Genomic DNA, 19166 nt, shown 5'->3' on the forward strand with positions numbered 1-19166 from the left:
ATCTAACCCACTGACATAATCAATAAAAGACAGATACCTGACAGATTTTAGATAAGTCTTAATTTACCTGGGGCTGGGCAGATATTAACCCCCTAAACTGCCTTGTGACCACCCAGCCCCACATCCCGTGCGCTTGTCCTAATCATCCCTATCTGGCTCCTTCCCATGCAGTATCCCCGTAAGTACTTGCACATGCTTTCCATCTGGGCTGCTTCTCTCCATGCTAATCCAGAGTAAATTCCTCCTGACCACGTGGTTCCCTGCATGCTAACTCCTGGCAGTTGGCTTCCTTCCTCTCCTCTCCTCTCCTACCCTGCTCTGCCCCCTCCCCATGATCCTTCCGTCCTCAAAGCCTGTGAACTTGAGCTCCACTTCTCACTGCTGCCCTGCCCAGGTATGTTTAAAAGGTATGCCTTTTATTTAGCCAACCAGGGATAATTTTGGAGGCAAGGTTACACAGCAACATTTTCGGTATGAGATAGTTTGCTTGTAGGAGACAGCAAGTAGACCTCGGGGAGCAAAATAAGAAACAACCAAATACAAAGCTATAGTGCAAGGAAACCATGTTTCACTTGAGGAACCAGAAAGAGCAGATAAGAACAAGAAAAGGAGTAGCAAGAGGCCAGGCTGGAAGGCCATACCCCGACGGGCTTACTAGATCATGAGCTGTCCTAGTTAATGCTATTACTGCTGTGATCAAACACCCTGACAAAAGCAACCTGGGGAGGAAAGGGTTTATTGGGCTCATCCTTCACCATCACTGTTCATCACTGAAGGGAGTGAGGAGGAACCCAAGCAGGGCAGGAACCTGGAGGCAGGAGCTGATGCAGAGGCCATGGAGGGGGGCTGCTTACGGGCTTGCTCCTCACACCCTGTTTCAGCATGCTTTCTTATAGAACCCAGGGCCATTAGCCCAGGATGGCCCACCCACAATGGGCTAGGCCTCCCCCATCAATCACTATGTAAGAATATGCCCCACAGGCTTGCCTACAGCCCGATTTTATGGAGGCATCCTCTCTCTCTAGTGACTGTAGCTTGTGTGAAGGCAACATAACACTGGCCACCACGAACTCTATTTTTATAGGTAAAGAAAATGAGGCCCATCCAAGTGCAGTATCTTTGTGGCTGTTCGGGGTTCTTTGAGTCAGGTCTCACGATGTCACCCAGTCTCACCTAGAAATTCTGATCCTCCTGCTTCAGTCTCCCGAGTGCTCTGATTATGGGCATGCACTGCCAGCCCCAGCCAACATGTGGCACATTATGGGAAGTCACCCCTGGCTTGTCTCAAAAGCCACAGACTGGACTTATTATAACAAAACGCAGCCAGGCATGGTGGTGCACACCTTTAATCCCAGCACTTGGGAGGCAGAGGCAGGTGGATTGCTGTGAGTTCGAGGCCAGCCTGGTCTACAAAGCAAGTTTAGGACAGCCAATGCTTCACCGAGAAACCTTGTCTCGAAAAACCAAAACACAAAACAAAACAAAACCAAAAACCAAAAGCCAAAACAAAAACGCTCTGCCCTGAAGTGGCATCATTGGCAATGCTTCTTGACTCTCAGAGCAACAATCCTGAGGAAGCTGAGGAGGCGCAGTGAAGTCCCATGTTCTGGGGACAGCACTGGTGACTCAGTGCCAGAATCCTCCCATGCTCTGGACACATGGTCAGTGTGTGTAGTGAGGGTGTAAGCTGAGTATGCCATGGCACTGCATACTGTTTTCTCCCACCACAAAAAGAATTTCAAGCAGCCAGCTGAATTAGTGACCTCACTAAGCCCTGCAAAACCCTCCTCTCAACCTAAGAGCCCCATTCTTCCGAAAGAAGAAACTGAGTCTCAGGGATGTTAAGTGACTGGCCCATGGGCTTGAGTTACAGGACTGGGATTCAAACCTCAATCTTTCTGGCCTGTATCCTTGTAATCTATTTCAAATAAATCATAAACTTTTGCTTCCAGGCAGAAAGCTTTCAAAGTTGTAATATGAAGCTTGGGACTGAACAGGACAAAACCACCAAGCCAGGAGTTTAGGGATTTGGATCTGATCTTGTTACTTTTATGGTTTTTAATTCACTGAACAAAAATCATGCTGACATGTTTAGGTCTCTTTTTTGTTTTGCCAAAGCATATGTCAGTATAAGGAAGGAACAGAAAAATTAAAACTTGATCCACTGATTCAAAAATATAATCCTGTTGAAATACTAGGAGGGGCAGAAAAGAAAGGAAGCTAAGACTAGAAGAAACGTCTTAAAGTTCTCCAAAAAGACCTTCTTGAAGTACTTCAATCTTGTGTTTCATACATAATTTGCAATAGGTATCCTACTGTTGAGAAACCTTTAAGAAAGAAAGCTATTTTTTCACTGCTTTGTTTATATTTCAAATGAAAGAAAAAAAAAAAAACACACACACACACATTACAAGCAAAACAAAACAAAAAAAACCCATAAGACTCCTCAATAAACGCTCAAGAAAAATAGGCTATATAAAAAAATGAGATCATTGCTTCTCGGCCTTTTGGCTAAGATCAAGTGTAGTATCTGTTCTTATCAGTTTAATATCTGATATATCCTCTGAGGACAATATAAAGAGACTTGATACCCTATGACCATATACAAGGGGAGGAGGTCCCCCTCAGTCACAGTCATAGGGGAGGGGAATAAGGGAAAAGTGGGAGGGAGGGAGGAATGGGAGGATACAAGGGATGGGATAACAACTGAGATGTAATATGAATAAATTAATAAAATATATTTTTAAAAAATGAGATCACTATATGTAATGTGGCCTTAATACAGTACAGTATTTTAGACAAATGTTCTATTACCACCATTAATATTGGTTTCTAAGTGTAGCAGTGTGTAACTATTACTGACATTGTAAAAAACCATTTGTTTTAGGACTCAAGTACACAGTCAATTGTCAAAAAATGTATAAGGAAAAGGAGTAAGAATGGGGGAAGGTAAGAGGAGCTGGGGATTCTGGGTAGGAAGAGCCAACAGAAGAAGGGCAGACACACGGGTACTCAGCTTGGCCTGTGAGTAAATACAAGAGCAGACAGACCTATTTCATTACCGTCAGCAAGAAGACAGTTGTCCTTGAGAAAAAACTACTTCATCTGTGAGACTCAGTTTCCTTACATCAAGGAAGATGAAAAAAGACACTCAGAGAGCAACTCAGAGCATCAGGTACAACAAACATGAGGCAGCAAAGAGGCAGCAGCAGACAGTAGCCTCAGTACATGGGAGTGCTTATGGATGTCTTAATCAAACACATTTAATTTTTTCCTCATGAAGCAACAAGGGCACATCTGTTTTAGAAAAAGAAACATACCACATTATATTATGGAAATATCCTAATCCCTTTCCAGTCCAATGATCAATGCATCTGATCATCTGCAGCTCACGTTCATGGGCTCTGGGAAGTGTACTCATGGTTGTATTCCAGGAGCCTGATGGCCATTCTAAACTGGTGCACATTTGCCTCTTACACAACGGCTGAGCCCCTTACGCTCCAGGCCAGACCCTGGGCTGGCTGACACACACTGCAGAAGAGGGGTGCCTGCTCCTTTCCCAGAGACTGAAGGAAGGCACTATGGCTGGAATGGAGAGAGCAGGAGGTCAAGACTCTCCAAAGTGAGGAGGCCAGAAGGGCTGACAGGTGCTAAGCCACACAAGCCCTCCAGTGTCACAGTGAGTCAGCTGTGCAATGGGCTGTTACTCAGCCTCACGAGGACCGTGAGATCCTGATACACATACACGTGGACAAGCCCAAGTGAAAAGCCTAACTCAAAGGGACACCAGGGTATGACTCCATCTATATAAGGCTCCTCAAGCAGAAGGGGCAGATAGGAGAACGGCTGCCAAGGATGGTTTGTGTACAGGTAACTCTTCGATACATACAGGTTCAGTTTTACAGATGAAATGCACTGACACTTAAAATGACAAATCATTTTTAAAAGTTAATGTGTATTTTATCACAGTTTTTTTTTTTTTTTTTTTTTTTTTTTTTTTGAGACAGGGTTTCCCTGTGCAGTCCTGACTGTCTTAGAACTCACTCTGTAGACCAGGCTAGCCCCCTCGAACACAGAGATCTGTCTGCCTCTGCCTCCCATGTGCTGGGACTAAAGGTGTACGCCACCACAGCCCAGCTCATGATTTTGTTTTGTTTTGTATTTTTAGGGGAGGAATCCTAGCAGATTGTAGGACTCCTACAAACAACATGAAACAACACAAAAGGGGCTCAGGAGGCAAAGGAAACCCAACTAGACCAGAATTTTGTGTGGCCAGCAATGTGCATGGAGTGTCTGAGAAGAGGAGTCTGCGCAGAAGCTGCTAGACAGACAGAGCGCAGGCTCGAGAGCCTCCCTGCAGCAGCGTCTTGGCTGGGTGATAAAGACAGCAGCCTTTTCCGCGAGGGTCACAGAGCCTTCCAGCACCAGTCAGGGGTTTTGGCTGAGCCAGCAGGGTCATACTTTGTTTGCACAAACTCCGCCAGGCAGGTCGTCCAGTAACATCCTGGATGGGGGCCTTCCTGCAGAATTCCTTGAGCATGTTCCTATGAACAACAAGCAGAGGGCATGCCCTGCTGGTAACCAACACACGGAGAAACGCACTGGCTGAAACAATGCTTCCCATTGTTTCTACTGAATGGGACATGTGTACAAAGTTATTCACCACCAGGGAAATCCCTGTGGAGTTTGGGTCATTATAGCAAAACCCACTTATGATGTCCTTGGTCACTTAAAAGATGGCATTAAACACAGAAAGATGTGCTTTTCAGCCAAGAAGTGGAATCCTAGAGCCCCTTGCTGGCTTCAGAACTTTGAATATGACATTCGGCCTCAGCAAACTCAGTCTCTCATGTTTAGAATGAGAGCATGCGATTACTAAGAGGAAGATGCGAGGACTAAGTGAAATGATGGGTGGCAAGGGCTTGGCCCACTGCCAGCACATGTGCACTGCAGGAGCGCTACCCAGGGTGGCTACACTAACTATTCTAACCACAGGATCTCCAAGTCTCAGGGACAATAGGATGTGAGCGGTGAGGGAGGAAACACTTGAAAAGGATTTGGTCCCTTCAAGCTTTGGGCATGAAGTGGATGGAGAGCAGCAAAGGTAAGAAGGACAGAGGGCCGAGCCGGTGGTACAGCCGCAATCGTTACCTGGAGGCGAAGGTGGGAGAACTGCCAAGGTCAAGGCCTTCCTGGACTACAGAGTGAGTTTAAGGCCTGTCTGGGCAACTTTGTGAGATCCTGTCTCAAAACAAAAAGCAGAAAGAGGGCTGGGATATAGCTCAATGGCAGGGCACCAGTCTAGCATGTGGGAGGTCCTGGGTTCAAGATTCGCTACTACCAAGATAAAAACAGGAAGCAAGGGCGGCAGGAGGCAGTGGGGCTGCAGAGGCCATGACTTCTGCGCTAACAGGAGAGGTAGTGCCTCAGAAGGCAGCTGCATTTCAGGGAACAGCATATCAAAACACATCTCTGACAATTCCAGAGAAAGTGCTTGCCACCCCCTCCCCGGGCAGCTGGGAGACTGCTCCCCCCTCATCCCCCAGCAGGAGCTGCAATCAGCAGCAGACATGCCCTGCTTCATTGTTTGCTGGAAGGAGCGACTCAATGCTTTGGGGCTAAGCCCTGAAGGAAATGGGCTTGTTTGTGTAGCCCAGCCGCGTTTCCTATGCTTCTAAGTACCCTACCCCACCCCTCCCACTAACCCGTCATGCTACACTAAGGCCTCTTAGAGACATGAGACCAAAGAGAAGCATACAAGTGGGAAAGGGTCCTAGCACCTATGCTAACAGAGAGAAAGGAGATGAGGTCAGCGGTCCCAGCTCCAGCTCGCAGCTGAATGGTCTCCTTTAAGCCACTCATCTTCTCAGTCAGCCAGGAAGGACTGGAACCCAAGCCCTGCACTAAGTGGACAAAACTCTTGCTGAAGCTCACACACATACACAAATGCAAATATCACATAGAGATACACAGCACACAGACTCCACACCACACAGAGACACACATGCACACACACACCACACACATATACAGAGACACATACATACACAGACCTTCATATAGAGACACACACACTCACACACATACACAGACACATACATATTCAGACACACACACACTCGCACACACACACAAATGAGCACAGGGTTGGTGGGTGAGACCCAACCTTTGACCTCTGCTCTGCCACAGACAGTCTGAGCAGCCAGGGACGCTGCCTTTTCCTGTCTGAGCTGCAGCCATCATCCATGGACCACTTGAGGCAGGGTTTGAGGCCAGATCTCTCATGTCTAAGTTGTCTCAGTTTCCCCGCCTGTCAAACATGTCTAAGTCTATGTATGAACTGGACTATTTGAGAGCAGTAAGTCAACAGATGTGATGGTACATAGTGATGTACCCATAAACAGTATTCACTGCTACTTTCTCGTCTGTTAACACAGGACTGGGGTAGGTAGGTTAAGACGTTGCCTTCTGGGCATTAACATGACTCAGCTGCTAAGTGCACTTACTGCCAAGTCTGACGACCTGAGTGGGATTCCTGGAACCACAGACAATGGGAGGAGAGACCCAACTCCGTTTTCCTCTGAACTCCACACACGTGCTGTAGCACACACACCATAAGCATCGTACGTGGTTTTAAAACTTTGTCTTCCACGAAGAGCAGATGATAGATGCTAATTAAGGAAAAGCATATGTAGGCACTAAACTACTTTAAGTTGCCAATAGCATGAAGAATAAATGATGGAGGGCTAGGGTACAGACTAGTGGTAGAGCAGGACAAAGCCCTCGTCTCCATACCCAGCACCAAAAGGGGAAAGAACCCAAAAAGTGTGATCTTCTACTGAAGAAAAGCATAGCTCAGTGGCTATGGGTTTAGGCTCTGGAGAAAGGTGGCCCATTCCTTCACCTACTGACTGTGACACTAGGCACAGAGAACCAAAGACCTTCCTTCTTCTGTGACTGGGTTGGGTTTTTTTTGTTTTGTTTTTTTTTTTTTGTTGTTGTTTGTTTGTTTGTTTGTTTTCCATGTATAAAACAGGGACATAACATAAGGACCCCAAGGACTATCATGAACGTATTAGGTAACACACAGCAGTAGCCAGAAGAGCAGGGTCCACATAGTGGATGCTCGCACTGACTGATACCACAAACACTGGTCCCGTTATTACACACTTACTACACGTTAAGCTCTGTTCCTGGGGGCTAGGGATATACAGATGAATAAAATGGACAAAATTCTTCCCCTTTCTTCTCAAAGCACACACATTCTAGCAAAGGAGAGACAGGCAGTAAATGAATAAATAAATGTACAAAATGACATAAGTATATAAAGAAAATAAAGCAAGACAAAGAGATATGGAGGACCCTGCTATCTGTGGTATGGTGACATTCTGCTTAACTGGATCTGCCTCACCACCTGACTCTAACATCTTTTCTGCTTCGGTAATGATAACATCTGCAGAGCTCTTACCACGCTCTAAGCTGATGCATGCAGTATGTATGTACTGAGTGAATGTCACAATACTCCAGTGACATTAGTGTATGGCCTGGTGTTACAGATTCTAAAGCAGAGACTCAGATGAAGCCACAGGCCTAAGGTCTGCTGGAAATCTACACCTGGACCCTGAGCCCAGTATGGCCTGAATCCTGAATTTCAGGGGTTCTGCTAAGTTCCTCACTGTTGTTGGTTAGTCAAATCTAGCAGCTATGCTTACAAGTGTACCCTACGCTAAGATCTGCTTATATATGTAACAGGAAGAGACAGTTCGCTGCACTTGACTGAACAATGAAAGGCCCCATAGGGAACGGTGGACAGAGGAGGGTGGCAGAGACGGCAGGGAGAGCACCAGCAATTGCTAAGGTACAGTTTGAGGCCACTAAGCCCAAGTCAGATCAGCAGGCTTTCTTCTCTTGCCTTGCTTTTTCTTTCAAGATTACCACCATCTCTATATGTGTGGGCTGTGTACTGAAGTGGCCTTACCAATACTTCCTGGAATGTGCCAATCAAACACACTATCCTGTAACAAGATCCATAAAGTGAGGCCAGAACTAAATGAAACAACAGATCACATAGTTAGAACATGAACTCCAGAGGTGGATGTGTGTGAGTCTGAAAAATGGCTCTTCCTCTTACTAACCTGTGATCTTGGGCAAGTTATTTAAATTTTCTAGCCCCAGTTTCCTCGTTTGCACTATAGTCACGTCAAAAGTATATTTCTTGGTAGCTGGAAGTAAATGAGACAACTATGAAAAGACATGTGCAAAATAATAAAACAGAGCAACCTGCAGTAGTGCAGACATTTAATCCCATTTACATAGCTAAGTGCCAGTGCTCCCTGACTTATGATGGGGATATGTCCCGAAGAGCTCATTATAAACTAAAATTAGCCTAATTTGAAAGTGCCTTAGTTCACATACCTAGCCTTCCAGGCCATGCAACTTGGCAATACAGCAGCCTTTACTTGTGATCATGTGGCTAGCTAGGAGCCGTGACTCACCATCTGTACCAGGGTCACTGTAAAGCTACTGTGCTACTGTACTGTGTATTGCTAGTCCAGGGAAAATACTCAAAATCTCTCTCTCTCTCTCACACACACACACACACACAAACATACACACACACAGACATACACACACACACACACAGGGTCAATTCTCAGTTGTTAAGTTCTTTCCCCTTTCCCACTGGTGTCAGCCCTGCACTGCAACTGAACAGCCTGTTGACTCCTGCCCCCTCTCTCCTTCATCCGTCACAGGATTCTCCCAATCCTTCTTCACGCGAGTAAATGCTGAGATTATTCTGTCTTATACACAAAGAAAGGGGCTCAGAGAGTTGGAATATACTGCCCAAGGACACAGTGCTTTTTAAATTTGGTTTTCTTAGGGCTGTCCTTCAGTTCTGCCGTGGCTCTCCCTGGCTGCATAGCAAGTTCCCTGCTCACTGCACGCAGCTGGGACCATCCTGCCCACCTCGGCCAGTCTGCTGTCATGGGCAAGTTTCCTGCAGAAACCATGTATGTCTGTGTATGGGGAATATGGACATTGCCTGAGGGAAAGGTAGCTGAGACTTCTTGCTGTCTTGGAAACTCTGTGGTCTGGTTCTGGGAGGAATTCTCCTTTGATTACTTCCGTAGGAAGACGGAAGCCGGCAAGGAATCAGATCTACCACCCAGCATCCAGAGGGTCAGGGAGCTAATGACGGCAAGCATCCAGTAAGAAGCCTTGGGGACACAGGTTGCTGGGTGGGGAGGACAGCTGGGCTCTCTACCTTTACCAGAGACGTAAAGCCAAGCTCTCCCCAACTTTTCTACTTGGATATACTTTCCAAGGGGTCTTGTTCACTGTAATTCATAGTCAAAGAATAAACCAAGTGCATATTAACAATCACACTACAGTGCTCCAGAGCAACTTAGATTCCAAGACAATTACAGCATAAGGACTCAACTCCCCCCAGCCCTAGCAGCAGAGGGGGGAAGCCATAGTTAGGAGGCCGGGGGAGGGGCTAGTGTGGAGGAGGGAAGAAAGCACTAAGGACTAGAAGAGAATCAGTGGGCGGATCAAAGTAGCCTGGATTTTACTCCCAGATATCCAGGAGTTACATACCAAAGGAAGAAAAGAACGCTGTGTCTAAGACTGCTTAACCACGAGAATGAGTCAAACACTGAAAAACAAGGAGTTAACTGAGAACCCAGGCCCCAAAGAAGAAGTCCACTTATAATACCTGAGTCCTCCTCAAACAACTGACAATCTCATTTCACTGATGAGGAGGCTAAATTCAAAAGTTACACACTTACCTAGGGTCAGGCCTGGGCTGAGCACAGTTGCCCACAGCTCCTAGCTCCCAAACTGTCAGACCCTCCACTACACTTGGCTGAGATCATTCCCAAACAGACTCCCTCACTATTCCCAGCCAATAACCAACCATTCGCAGGCCTCCTCCAGGGGTAGCCTCTGCCCAGGGTCACCCAGTAGCCATACTATGTAAGTGTCCTTTCTAACCTTCATCCTATCCTTTTGTTCAGACCTGCTGTCATCTCTGGGCTGTCTCCTTCTCCCCACTGTCTCTCACAGGTCTCACTGCACAACTCCCACACATCTAATCCTGTCTTGGTGTCTGTTTCTTGGAGAATCCAAGCTGACATATTCCCATGGGGTACCACATTCAGCTAGCATGTGCAGATCTCTGCTCACTCCCCATTCCAGATCCCTGAGGGCCTTTACCCTTGGTTTCCTCTGCTCAGGGCTACACACAGCTACACTAAGCTCCCCCACATGCTTCAGTTGCCTGCTGTGTGATCACCTCTGGAGACAGCCATGAGGGCCCTCCCTACTCAGTCCCCATCCTCATCAGCTCCATTCATGGCATCCTGCTCCTTCCCTGCCTCACTTTTATGTAGGAGAAAGAGCACAACCACTCTCATTCATAACCCCCCTCTCATTCTGTATGTGTCACTGACCATCTCCTCTGCTGACGTTCCATATGGCAAATGGCTTTGTCTAACCTGCTCTCTACTTTATCCTTGGTGTGCACACCATGCCTGCATATAGAACGCACTCAGCAAGTATCTACTGAATAAGCTAATGACTGTCCAGGATGTTTTTGATTTATGAGGAAAAGCCTGAAACAAAACAAAAAAACCCAACCCCTTCTACACTCTTATAAAAGTAAATGGTGGTTGGTATCAAAGGAGGAAACGTGGGTGGGTGCAATAGGGAGATGGGAAATAAAAACTATTTTATATCTTGAATGAAATGGTAATTACAGGTACATATACATTTACCCAAACTCACCATCATGTTCATTTGAATTTTTTAAGATGAACTCACCATCATACACACTTGATTTTCATTTATCTACTTATTTTGAGATATGATCTTACTATGGAGCCTGGCTGTCCTGGAGTTCACAATGTAAACCATGCTATCCTTGAACTAACATAGATCTACCTGCCTCTGCCCTCTGAGTGTGTGACTAAAGGTGTGCACCACCAGCCCAGCATTATATACACTTGAAATATCTCACTAAACTTAAGAGACACCTCTAAGCAGAGTGAAAGATTCCTGAAGAACTGTACCTCAGACTGGCCAACTGAAACATGGCATACGAACCCACTGTCTCATGGTGTATCCTGATTTGAGCTTTGGAAATTATGGTTTGTTTGGCTTTTTTTGTTTGTCTTGTTTTTGTTTTTTGTTTTTTGAGACAGTGTTTCTCTGTGTGTATCCCTGGCTGTCCTGGACTCACTCTGTAGATCAGGCTGGCCTTGAACTTACAGGGACCCACCTGTCTCTGCCTCCGAGTGCTGGGAAAAAAGGTGTGTAGCACCACGCCCAGCTTGTTTGTTTTTTTTAAGATTAACATGGTTTTATTTTATGGGTATGAGTGCTTTTCCTGCATGCATGTCCATGCCTGGTGTCAATAGAAGCCATAAAAGAACATCAGATCACTTACAACTGGAGTTACAGACAGTTGTTAGCGATCATGTGGGTGCTAGAAGTTCAATCTGGGCCCACTGCAAAAGCACAAAGTGCGCTTAACCATTGAGCCATCTCTCTAGGCCCTGGAAATAGTTTCTTCTACACAGTTTGGGTTACTATTGTGGTGGTGTGAATGAAAATGGCCCTCACAGGCTCATATGCTTGAATGCTTTTGTAAAAGTATCTTTTATTTGCTTGTTTTAATTGTTGTCTCAGGATTACTGTCTCTGTCTCTGCCTCTGTCTCAGAGGCTGAAAAAGTTCTAGGCCTAGGATAGATTGTATGGAGGCTAGAAGCTTCCAGGCCTAGGCCTAGGATACCAGATAGACATAGTAATCCTCTGAGACAACAATTAAAGCAAGCAAATAAAAGATACTTTTATATATGGCGCCCAATGTGGGAAGCCAAAAATGTTGTTTTAATTGACAGTCCCTGATTCTTCTATTTTACCAATAAAGACTCAAGAACCAGATGTTGTGGTGAAAAACCTGCTAGCTCAGAAAGGCAGAGAAAGCACCCAGCTGACCTTCCTACTCAGCTCACATCCCAATGGAAAAGCCCCCAAAGGCTCACTAGCTCAGCTGACTGCCCAGGAAGAAAAGACCAAATACCCAAGGCCAAAGTCTTGCTAGCTCAAAGCCCCAAAAGCCAAAGGCCAAAGAGGAGAGGAGCTCTAAGAGCCAAGCGGAAATCCCAGACTAAAGACGCACCAAAGCCCAAAGACCCCAAGACCTCTTCTACTTCTCCACAGTCTTAAATACCCCTCAACTCAAAGTCCTGCCTACTCTTTTTTTTTTAAGATTTATTTATTATTTATACAATATTCTGCCCACACATGTGCCTGCCCACCACAAGAAGGCACCAGATCTCATTACAGGTGGTTGTGAGCCACTATGTGGCTGCTGGGAATTGAACTCAGGACCTTTGGAAGAGCAGCCGGTGCTTTTAAACCTTTGAGCCATCTCTCCAGCCCCCCTTTCCTACTCTTTACTCCCTGTCAGCTGGTTTCTTGCTCCACCTCTTGACCTAGGGTTAACTTTATTAAATCTTGTGTACACATAGCTCTTGGATTAAAGCTGTGTGTAAGGCTGGCTGAACCACACCTAATCACCTGTTTATAATAAACAGAAAGTTCTTGGATTAAAGGTGTGTTACGGCTCAACCACAAGAAACAGATTTGCAGCTCAATCTCGGGGATCACAACAGAATAAAAGACAGGTTTCTACAGTTCACAACCTCAGGGATCGCAATGGGATCAAAGATCCTGTAACATGCCCTGTGCCTGTGTGGTGGACTGTTTAGGAAGGATTAGGAGGTATGGCCATGCTGAAGTAGCTGTACCTCTGAGGGTGGATTTTTACCCAAACCGGTATTTCTCTGCATGCAAATCACGGTGTCTCAGCTAACACTCCAACAATCATACCCACCTGACGCCACACTGCCCACCTTGATGACCAAACTTCTGAAAGTGTGAGCAAGCAACTCCCTAATTAAATGTTTTCTTTTATAAGTTGCCTTGGTCATGCATCTCTTTACAGTAATAAACTAGTAACTAAGACAATTATGTTACTGCAATTTAAAATATCAATCACTGGGCCATTTACTATGAAAATAAGCAAATGTAAAACAGAGAGCACACTCACAAGTCTACAGAATCAAGAATACAAATCTGATGTGAAATGACCCCAAATTTGGATCCTCTTTTACTCTGCTTGAACTACCTAATGAACCTGAGCAAACTCTCAAAGGTTTACAGTGATTACGCATAAAAACCAGGCAACAGCAGAATGAAATGAAGCAAATAGGGAACACATATTGTCACCTTGCTTACTGTGAGCCATTCTGTGCAGTGAGCCAGAGGTGGCACCAAATGCTACAGAGGTTTCTACACGGATGACAACATGTTTGGGGCTGTGGAACAATGGAGGGGTCACCCAGGTATGCTGTAGATGGTTGCGGAGCCGTGAAACGTCCATATCTCTAAGCAACTTAGCACTGTACCATGATGCTGCAAACACACAATCAAGCAGCAAAGGCAACACTCAGGCCTACCCTCCATAGTCACATCTTTTTCCCAAGTCCCAACTCCCCTACCTCATCTGTTCTCAGCAGGATGTGGAGTTAAGGCTTTATAAGTTAAAGGAACTACAACGCAGCTAAGAGTCTGGAAAGAGAGCTCAGCAGTTAAAAGCACTGGTCCCTCTTGCAGAGGACTCAGGCTGGCTAATCAGCACCCACATGGTGTCTCACAGTCATCACAGCTCCAGCTCCAGGGGCTCTGACACCCTCTTCTGACCTTCATGGGCACCAGGCACACACAAGGTGTACACGCATGCATGCAGGAAAAACACTCAATTAAACTAAATAAATCTAAAAGAGTTACCAAAAGAAAAACAATTTAATGTAAGATATGTGACATTTGGGAAGCAGTGCTGAAGACTCTTTAAGAAGGATAAGGAAGCCGGGCAGTGGTGGCGCATGCCTTTGATCCCAGCACTCAAGAGGCAGAGGCAGGTGGATCTCTGAGTTCAAGGCCAGCCTGGTCTACAGAGCAAGTTCCAAGACAGCCAGGGTTACACAAAGTAACCTTTTCTCAAAAAACAAAAACAACAACAAAAACCCAAAAAACAAAAGAATAAACCAGGTGTGGTGCTGCACATAAGATCGAATATTCAGAATCATTTTTAACCAGGAAGTCTAGGGTTAGCCTAGGCTACATGAGACCTTGCCTGGAAAAAAGTAAGGAATTCTCATAGAAAACATGGATACAATTACTTCATTTAGGGAGAAAACAGTACAAGAGCTATTTTCTGAAGAACAGGATAGGGTATTTTTTTCTTTTTAACCAGAAGAGACAGCAGGATGAATTCCTACAGCCACCAAGCATGGTGTCACACACCTTTAACCTGACTCGAGAGTCAGAGTCAGATGGGGTTCTATGAATTCAAGGCCAACCTGGTCTATATAGGATAGGGAGCTCCAGACAGTCAACACTACTACACAGTAAGACCCTGTTTCAAAACAAACAAACGAACAAACAAACAAACAACCCTGGCCACAGAGCTGATCTTTGGCAGCAAAAAGAGGAAAGGACTAAGCAGCTTCCTGGCCTGACCTCCCGAACCAAAGAGACCTCTCTTCCAGCTCCTCCTCCTGGATCAGAGAGCCGAGAACTCGGTGAGATCATTTGCAAAGAACTAAGGCTGACAGGAGCCCGATGGCATGCGGTGAAGCTCAGGGTGGCTGCAGGTAGAGGACAGCTGCGCTGGACAAGAGCAAAGCTGCCAATGATGCTGAGGCCCAAGGGTCACAAATGGCCAGAAACGGCAGCTCCTCCTAGAACTAAGCTTGAAATTTGATAAAATAAACAGAAATGGGTCTTAGTGATTTACTCTTCTGACTCTCTTGTACTTTCCAAACCTGCTTTGGGTGTGTGCGTGTGAGTGTGCCTTACACATGCTGAGACCCAGGGCCAGCACTTTAGTTTTCAGAGAGGTAAAAAGAGCTGCTACTGTCATGTAGCCAAAAAGAAGAGCTGGATGCCAACTCAGCAGGCTTTAAACCTAAGCACAGTACTCCGGTGTGTTTCCCCTGTGTGTCAGGCACCTGACGGCTCCCACTGCACTCACCCTTGCCCACTCCTTAATGCTCACTGTTCATTGAAGTAACAGCGTATGCAGTTTCTTTACTGTCTCTCTTACCCTCATGAGATCTCTGCCTATCATTGTGTACCTTTCACCTACTTTACAGATAATAAACACAGAAAGCTCCTAGAGCCATATGGGAGTCACTGCCAAAACCTAGTGGAAACTTTGGTCCTTTTACTTTAAAATCAACTCTTATCCCTTCACACGACACAGCCTCCATAATAAAGAACAGACCATTCATTTTTTATCTGGAAAACTACCAAACACATAATTCAGTAAGGGGCCTCATGACCCTACCACCTTGTCAAAGAGAAGAAAGTATATAAAAAATGAGGTTTGCAGGAGCAGAGGGTTTTGGTCTGTCAACTTTCTCTTGGATTACATCCATTAGCCAAGATAAAATAATGTAAGAACTAATGTAACGAATCTCCGTGTCTTTGAAAATACAAGTTAGACACCCTGACCCTTCAAACTTACGCCCGACACACCAAGGGCAACTGCTAACTCCAGCGGGGATGCAGATCCGTGTGTTATGTCAGTTTGATCTTTCCAATAAAACTGTGACAAGCGTTTGCACTGCTCTGAAGAGAACCCGAGTCAACAGTGAACACAGATTCATAGCATTGCAGAATCTGAGGACTGTGGGGGAACCTGGCAGACCTGAAGACCGCCCTCTTATGTGGAGCAGTGGGAAGCCAAGGCTCAGCCAAATGGAGTGGCTTCTAAGTCTGCAGACAGAAGATTAAGAACCAGAGAATGAAGACATTGACCACTATCTATTTCTCTTGGTTTTTTGTTTTGTTTTGTTTTTGTTGAGACAGGGTTTCTCGGTGTAGCCCTAGCTAGCTGTCTTGGAACATAAGGTCTATGTGTCTCTAGCAGAGGCTGGTATAGACACATGCTCAAGGCAACCATGTACCAGAACTGAACTCAAGTCTTTGTGGATGTTACACACAATGTTATACTGCCCAAGCCACTCTGAGAAGAGCAGAGTGTTAATTCAGTTTTATATAGTATAAAGAACACAGCTATTTTCTGGGCAAAACAAAAAAAAGTTCCTGAAGGAAGTTCTTCGTTCCCTCAGGGTTATGACTGGTTCTCATGGCTGAGTGTGGTGGCACAAATCTGTAACTCATGCTACTCCAAAGGCTGAGGCAGGATGGTCTCAAATACCTGCCACCTAGCAAGGCCTCATCATCATAGAAAGAAAGAAAGAAAGAAAGAAAGAAAGAAAGAAAGAAAGAAAGAAAGAAAGAAAGAAAGAAAGAGAAGGAAAGAAAGGTCTTGATGCCATCATACTTTGTAACCAAGGAAACCTGAGCCATAGAGCTCCCAGTTAGTAAAAACTAAGGCCTCATAGGCAATAGTTTACCTCTTAGAGCTGATGATATGACAAATGAAGCAATTTCCACAAAGAAATACAGCATGGCAGGTGACACAAAAGGAGTCCCAGTCCTCCCACTTCCCTTCTAGTTACTTGGAAGACAACATTCAAATGGCCCCAGATTTCTCTAACTTTTCTAAAGACTTTTTTTAAATGTATGTGTAGGTGTGCATGTGTGCATGCGTTCATGTGCACTATATATGTGCAAGTGCTCAAGAGGCCTGCTCTGGTTCGAGTGAGAATGCTCCCCATTTGGTGCATATGTTTGAATACTTGGTCCCTGGTTGATGGCGCTGTGAAAGGATTTAGAGGTGAGGCCTTGTTAGAGGAGGAGTGGGGTTGGCTTTGAAGCTTTAGAAGGACTCTTGCCAGCATTCACTCTTTCTGTTGTGAGCTGTCAGCTGCTATTCCAGTGTCATGCGTTCCTGCCTGCCTGCCTGCCTGCCACCATACTTCCTGCTTTGATGGTGATAAATGTCTATCCATCTAGAACTCCCAGCCCTAAATAAACTCATGTATAGGCTGCCTTGGTCATGGTGCTTTATCACAGCAACAGTAACAAAGACAATGCCAGAAGGAACTAGAGATACAGCTGTAAGCTAATGTGGGTGCTGGGAACTGAAGCCAGGCCCTCTGTAAGATTGGGCGGTGGCCTCACCCACTGAGCCATCTTGCCAGCCGTCCTGTCTCTCTCCCCTGCTGATTCTTCGTAGACATTACCATCACTGGACACTACACAGAGACTCTGTTATAGCTGCTCAACTGTCACGTGAGCTTCCGAGGAACAAGCAGTTTTGCTGTTCTGTTTACTGCTATACCCCAACAATTAGTTAGTACCTAGTAAGTATTTATGGAATGGCCAAACAAAAGTGATCCAACATGAGACACTGTGTAGGCTTAGTTCTTCTGATGTGTAACCATGGCTCACGGTTCACCGGGACCGCCATAACTTTGACTGTTCTTTTCATGTCTTCTCTGTCTTCTGAATTCCATATGTTAAGCAGCGATGAGAGAGACACTCACAAAGGACTATCAGGTTAATCCTTTACATCAGCCCATCCAGTGGCTTCTCATTACCGTTAGAAGAAATCCCAGTTCCTGCCATGGCCTGTGCCACCTCCACACCAGTACCAGTCCGACCCCTGCTCTCACTAACCTCTCCCTGAGCTTCAGACGCTTCTTTTACTCAAATATGCCACCATCCCGTCAGGTCTTTCGAAGAAGAGTTTCATTATGTAGACCAGGCCAGCCTTGAGCTTGTGATCTTCCTGACCCCACTACTCAAGCATTAACTTAAAAACATTTTTTAAAAATGTATTGTTCGGGGAGGGGTTGCTGCTACAGCGCACGTGTGGAGGCCAGAGGACACCGCCATAGAGTCAGCTCTCTCTTTCCACCTTTGTGTGGGCTCAGGGATTGAACTCAGACTGCCAGGCTTCTGTCAGGCAAGGATTTTTTTTTTTTACTCACTAAGCCATCTCATCAGCCCTGTCCTCGCTTTTTAAATTTAGGAGCAAAGATCTATTTTTATTCATTTAAAACTCCATTAAAAAAACAAAACAAAAAACCGTGACTCTGGGCCTATGCCTTCAATTCTTCAATTACCTAAGACTAATGTAAAAATAATTCAACAGGGAATATGGGGTTAGAGTTGACAAGTGTCAAGTTGCTTTGTGATCTGAGGCCTTTGTGCTTGCCACTCCCCCTTCTTGGAATGTTTATTCCAGGCTGATGATTTGGCCTCATCATCAGGCTCTCGCAGAAACGTTAGCTCCTTACAGAATCCCCCCCCCCCCCCAAACCCTGCCCTTTCCGCTCTCTCTCCTATCAATCACTCTCATTTGGGTACTAGTGGCTTTATTCCATTGGACCTGCAATGACTGTGTGCTAATAACCTGTCCTAACCTCCCAGCCAGACTGGGTGAAGACAAGGTGTTCCGAAAGCTCTAGACCATCTCACACACACAGGCATTCGGGAAGCAAGTCTGCACCAGCAAACTGAAGTCAGCCAGGGGGAAAGAAGCAGGTAGGTGAGGCACGCCACGGGCCTGAGAGTGTTGCCAGGTACTGGTTTCCATCCAAGGACAACTACCGCAGGTCACTGAAATACATGGACTTCAGCCAAACTTACTTAGGAATGGGCACTCGAATTAATGTTCCTTCCACTTCTGGGTTCAGATTCATTCCACTTTCTCTTATAGCCTTGATAGCTGCAGCTGTACACTGAAAACCAGATCAAAAGGTAAACAGAATTAGTAAATAATTATTACCAGATGCAAGCCCTCTGTCGATAACTGGCAACCCATCTTGGCAGAACATGGAAACATTTAGTTCTGTTACCAGTAAGATCAGGAAGTTACACTGGTGTAGAGTGCTTTGATCAAGCTGAATAGCAAACTATGTCCACTCCTGGTACCAGTGTATTGCGGAAGGAAAAAAAGAAAGAAGAAAAAAGAAAAAGAAAACAGCTCTGCTTCTTTGAAAAGATTTCAATGGTTTGAGGCAACACAGATCAAAACCACAATACATCCTCAAGGGAGGAGGGCTGGTCTCTGCAAAGATCGGTGCAAAGACAGATGAAAGATTTCATACGTTAAAAATTTCAGTTGACATTTTACACTCAAAATATACCAGTGCCGATTTGGAATGAGTAAATAAAT

General features: G+C 45.4%; 1 protein-coding gene and 1 pseudogene across 2 annotated transcripts in view; one reads left to right on the forward strand and one right to left on the reverse strand.

The window, feature by feature from the left end:
- Mrrf (mitochondrial ribosome recycling factor) overlaps positions 1–19166 on the reverse strand; it is a 49679-nt gene that overhangs the window by 12881 nt on the left and 17632 nt on the right. The window contains exons 4-5 of one of the 2 annotated variants that reach the window (XM_051167090.1): positions 18638–18729; positions 4462–4544 (exon numbers count right to left, since the gene is read on the reverse strand). In XM_051167090.1, the coding sequence (XP_051023047.1) occupies positions 4462–4544; positions 18638–18729 (175 nt within the window). The remainder of the gene's footprint in view (positions 1–4461; positions 4545–18637; positions 18730–19166) is intronic. The other variant, XM_051167089.1, reaches the window with a different exon arrangement.
- LOC127207779 (uncharacterized) lies at positions 2492–2596 on the forward strand (annotated as a pseudogene).

The sequence above is a fragment of the Acomys russatus genome, chromosome 24, assembly GCF_903995435.1.
Source record: "Acomys russatus chromosome 24, mAcoRus1.1, whole genome shotgun sequence".
Classification (NCBI taxonomy): Eukaryota; Metazoa; Chordata; class Mammalia; order Rodentia; family Muridae; genus Acomys; species Acomys russatus.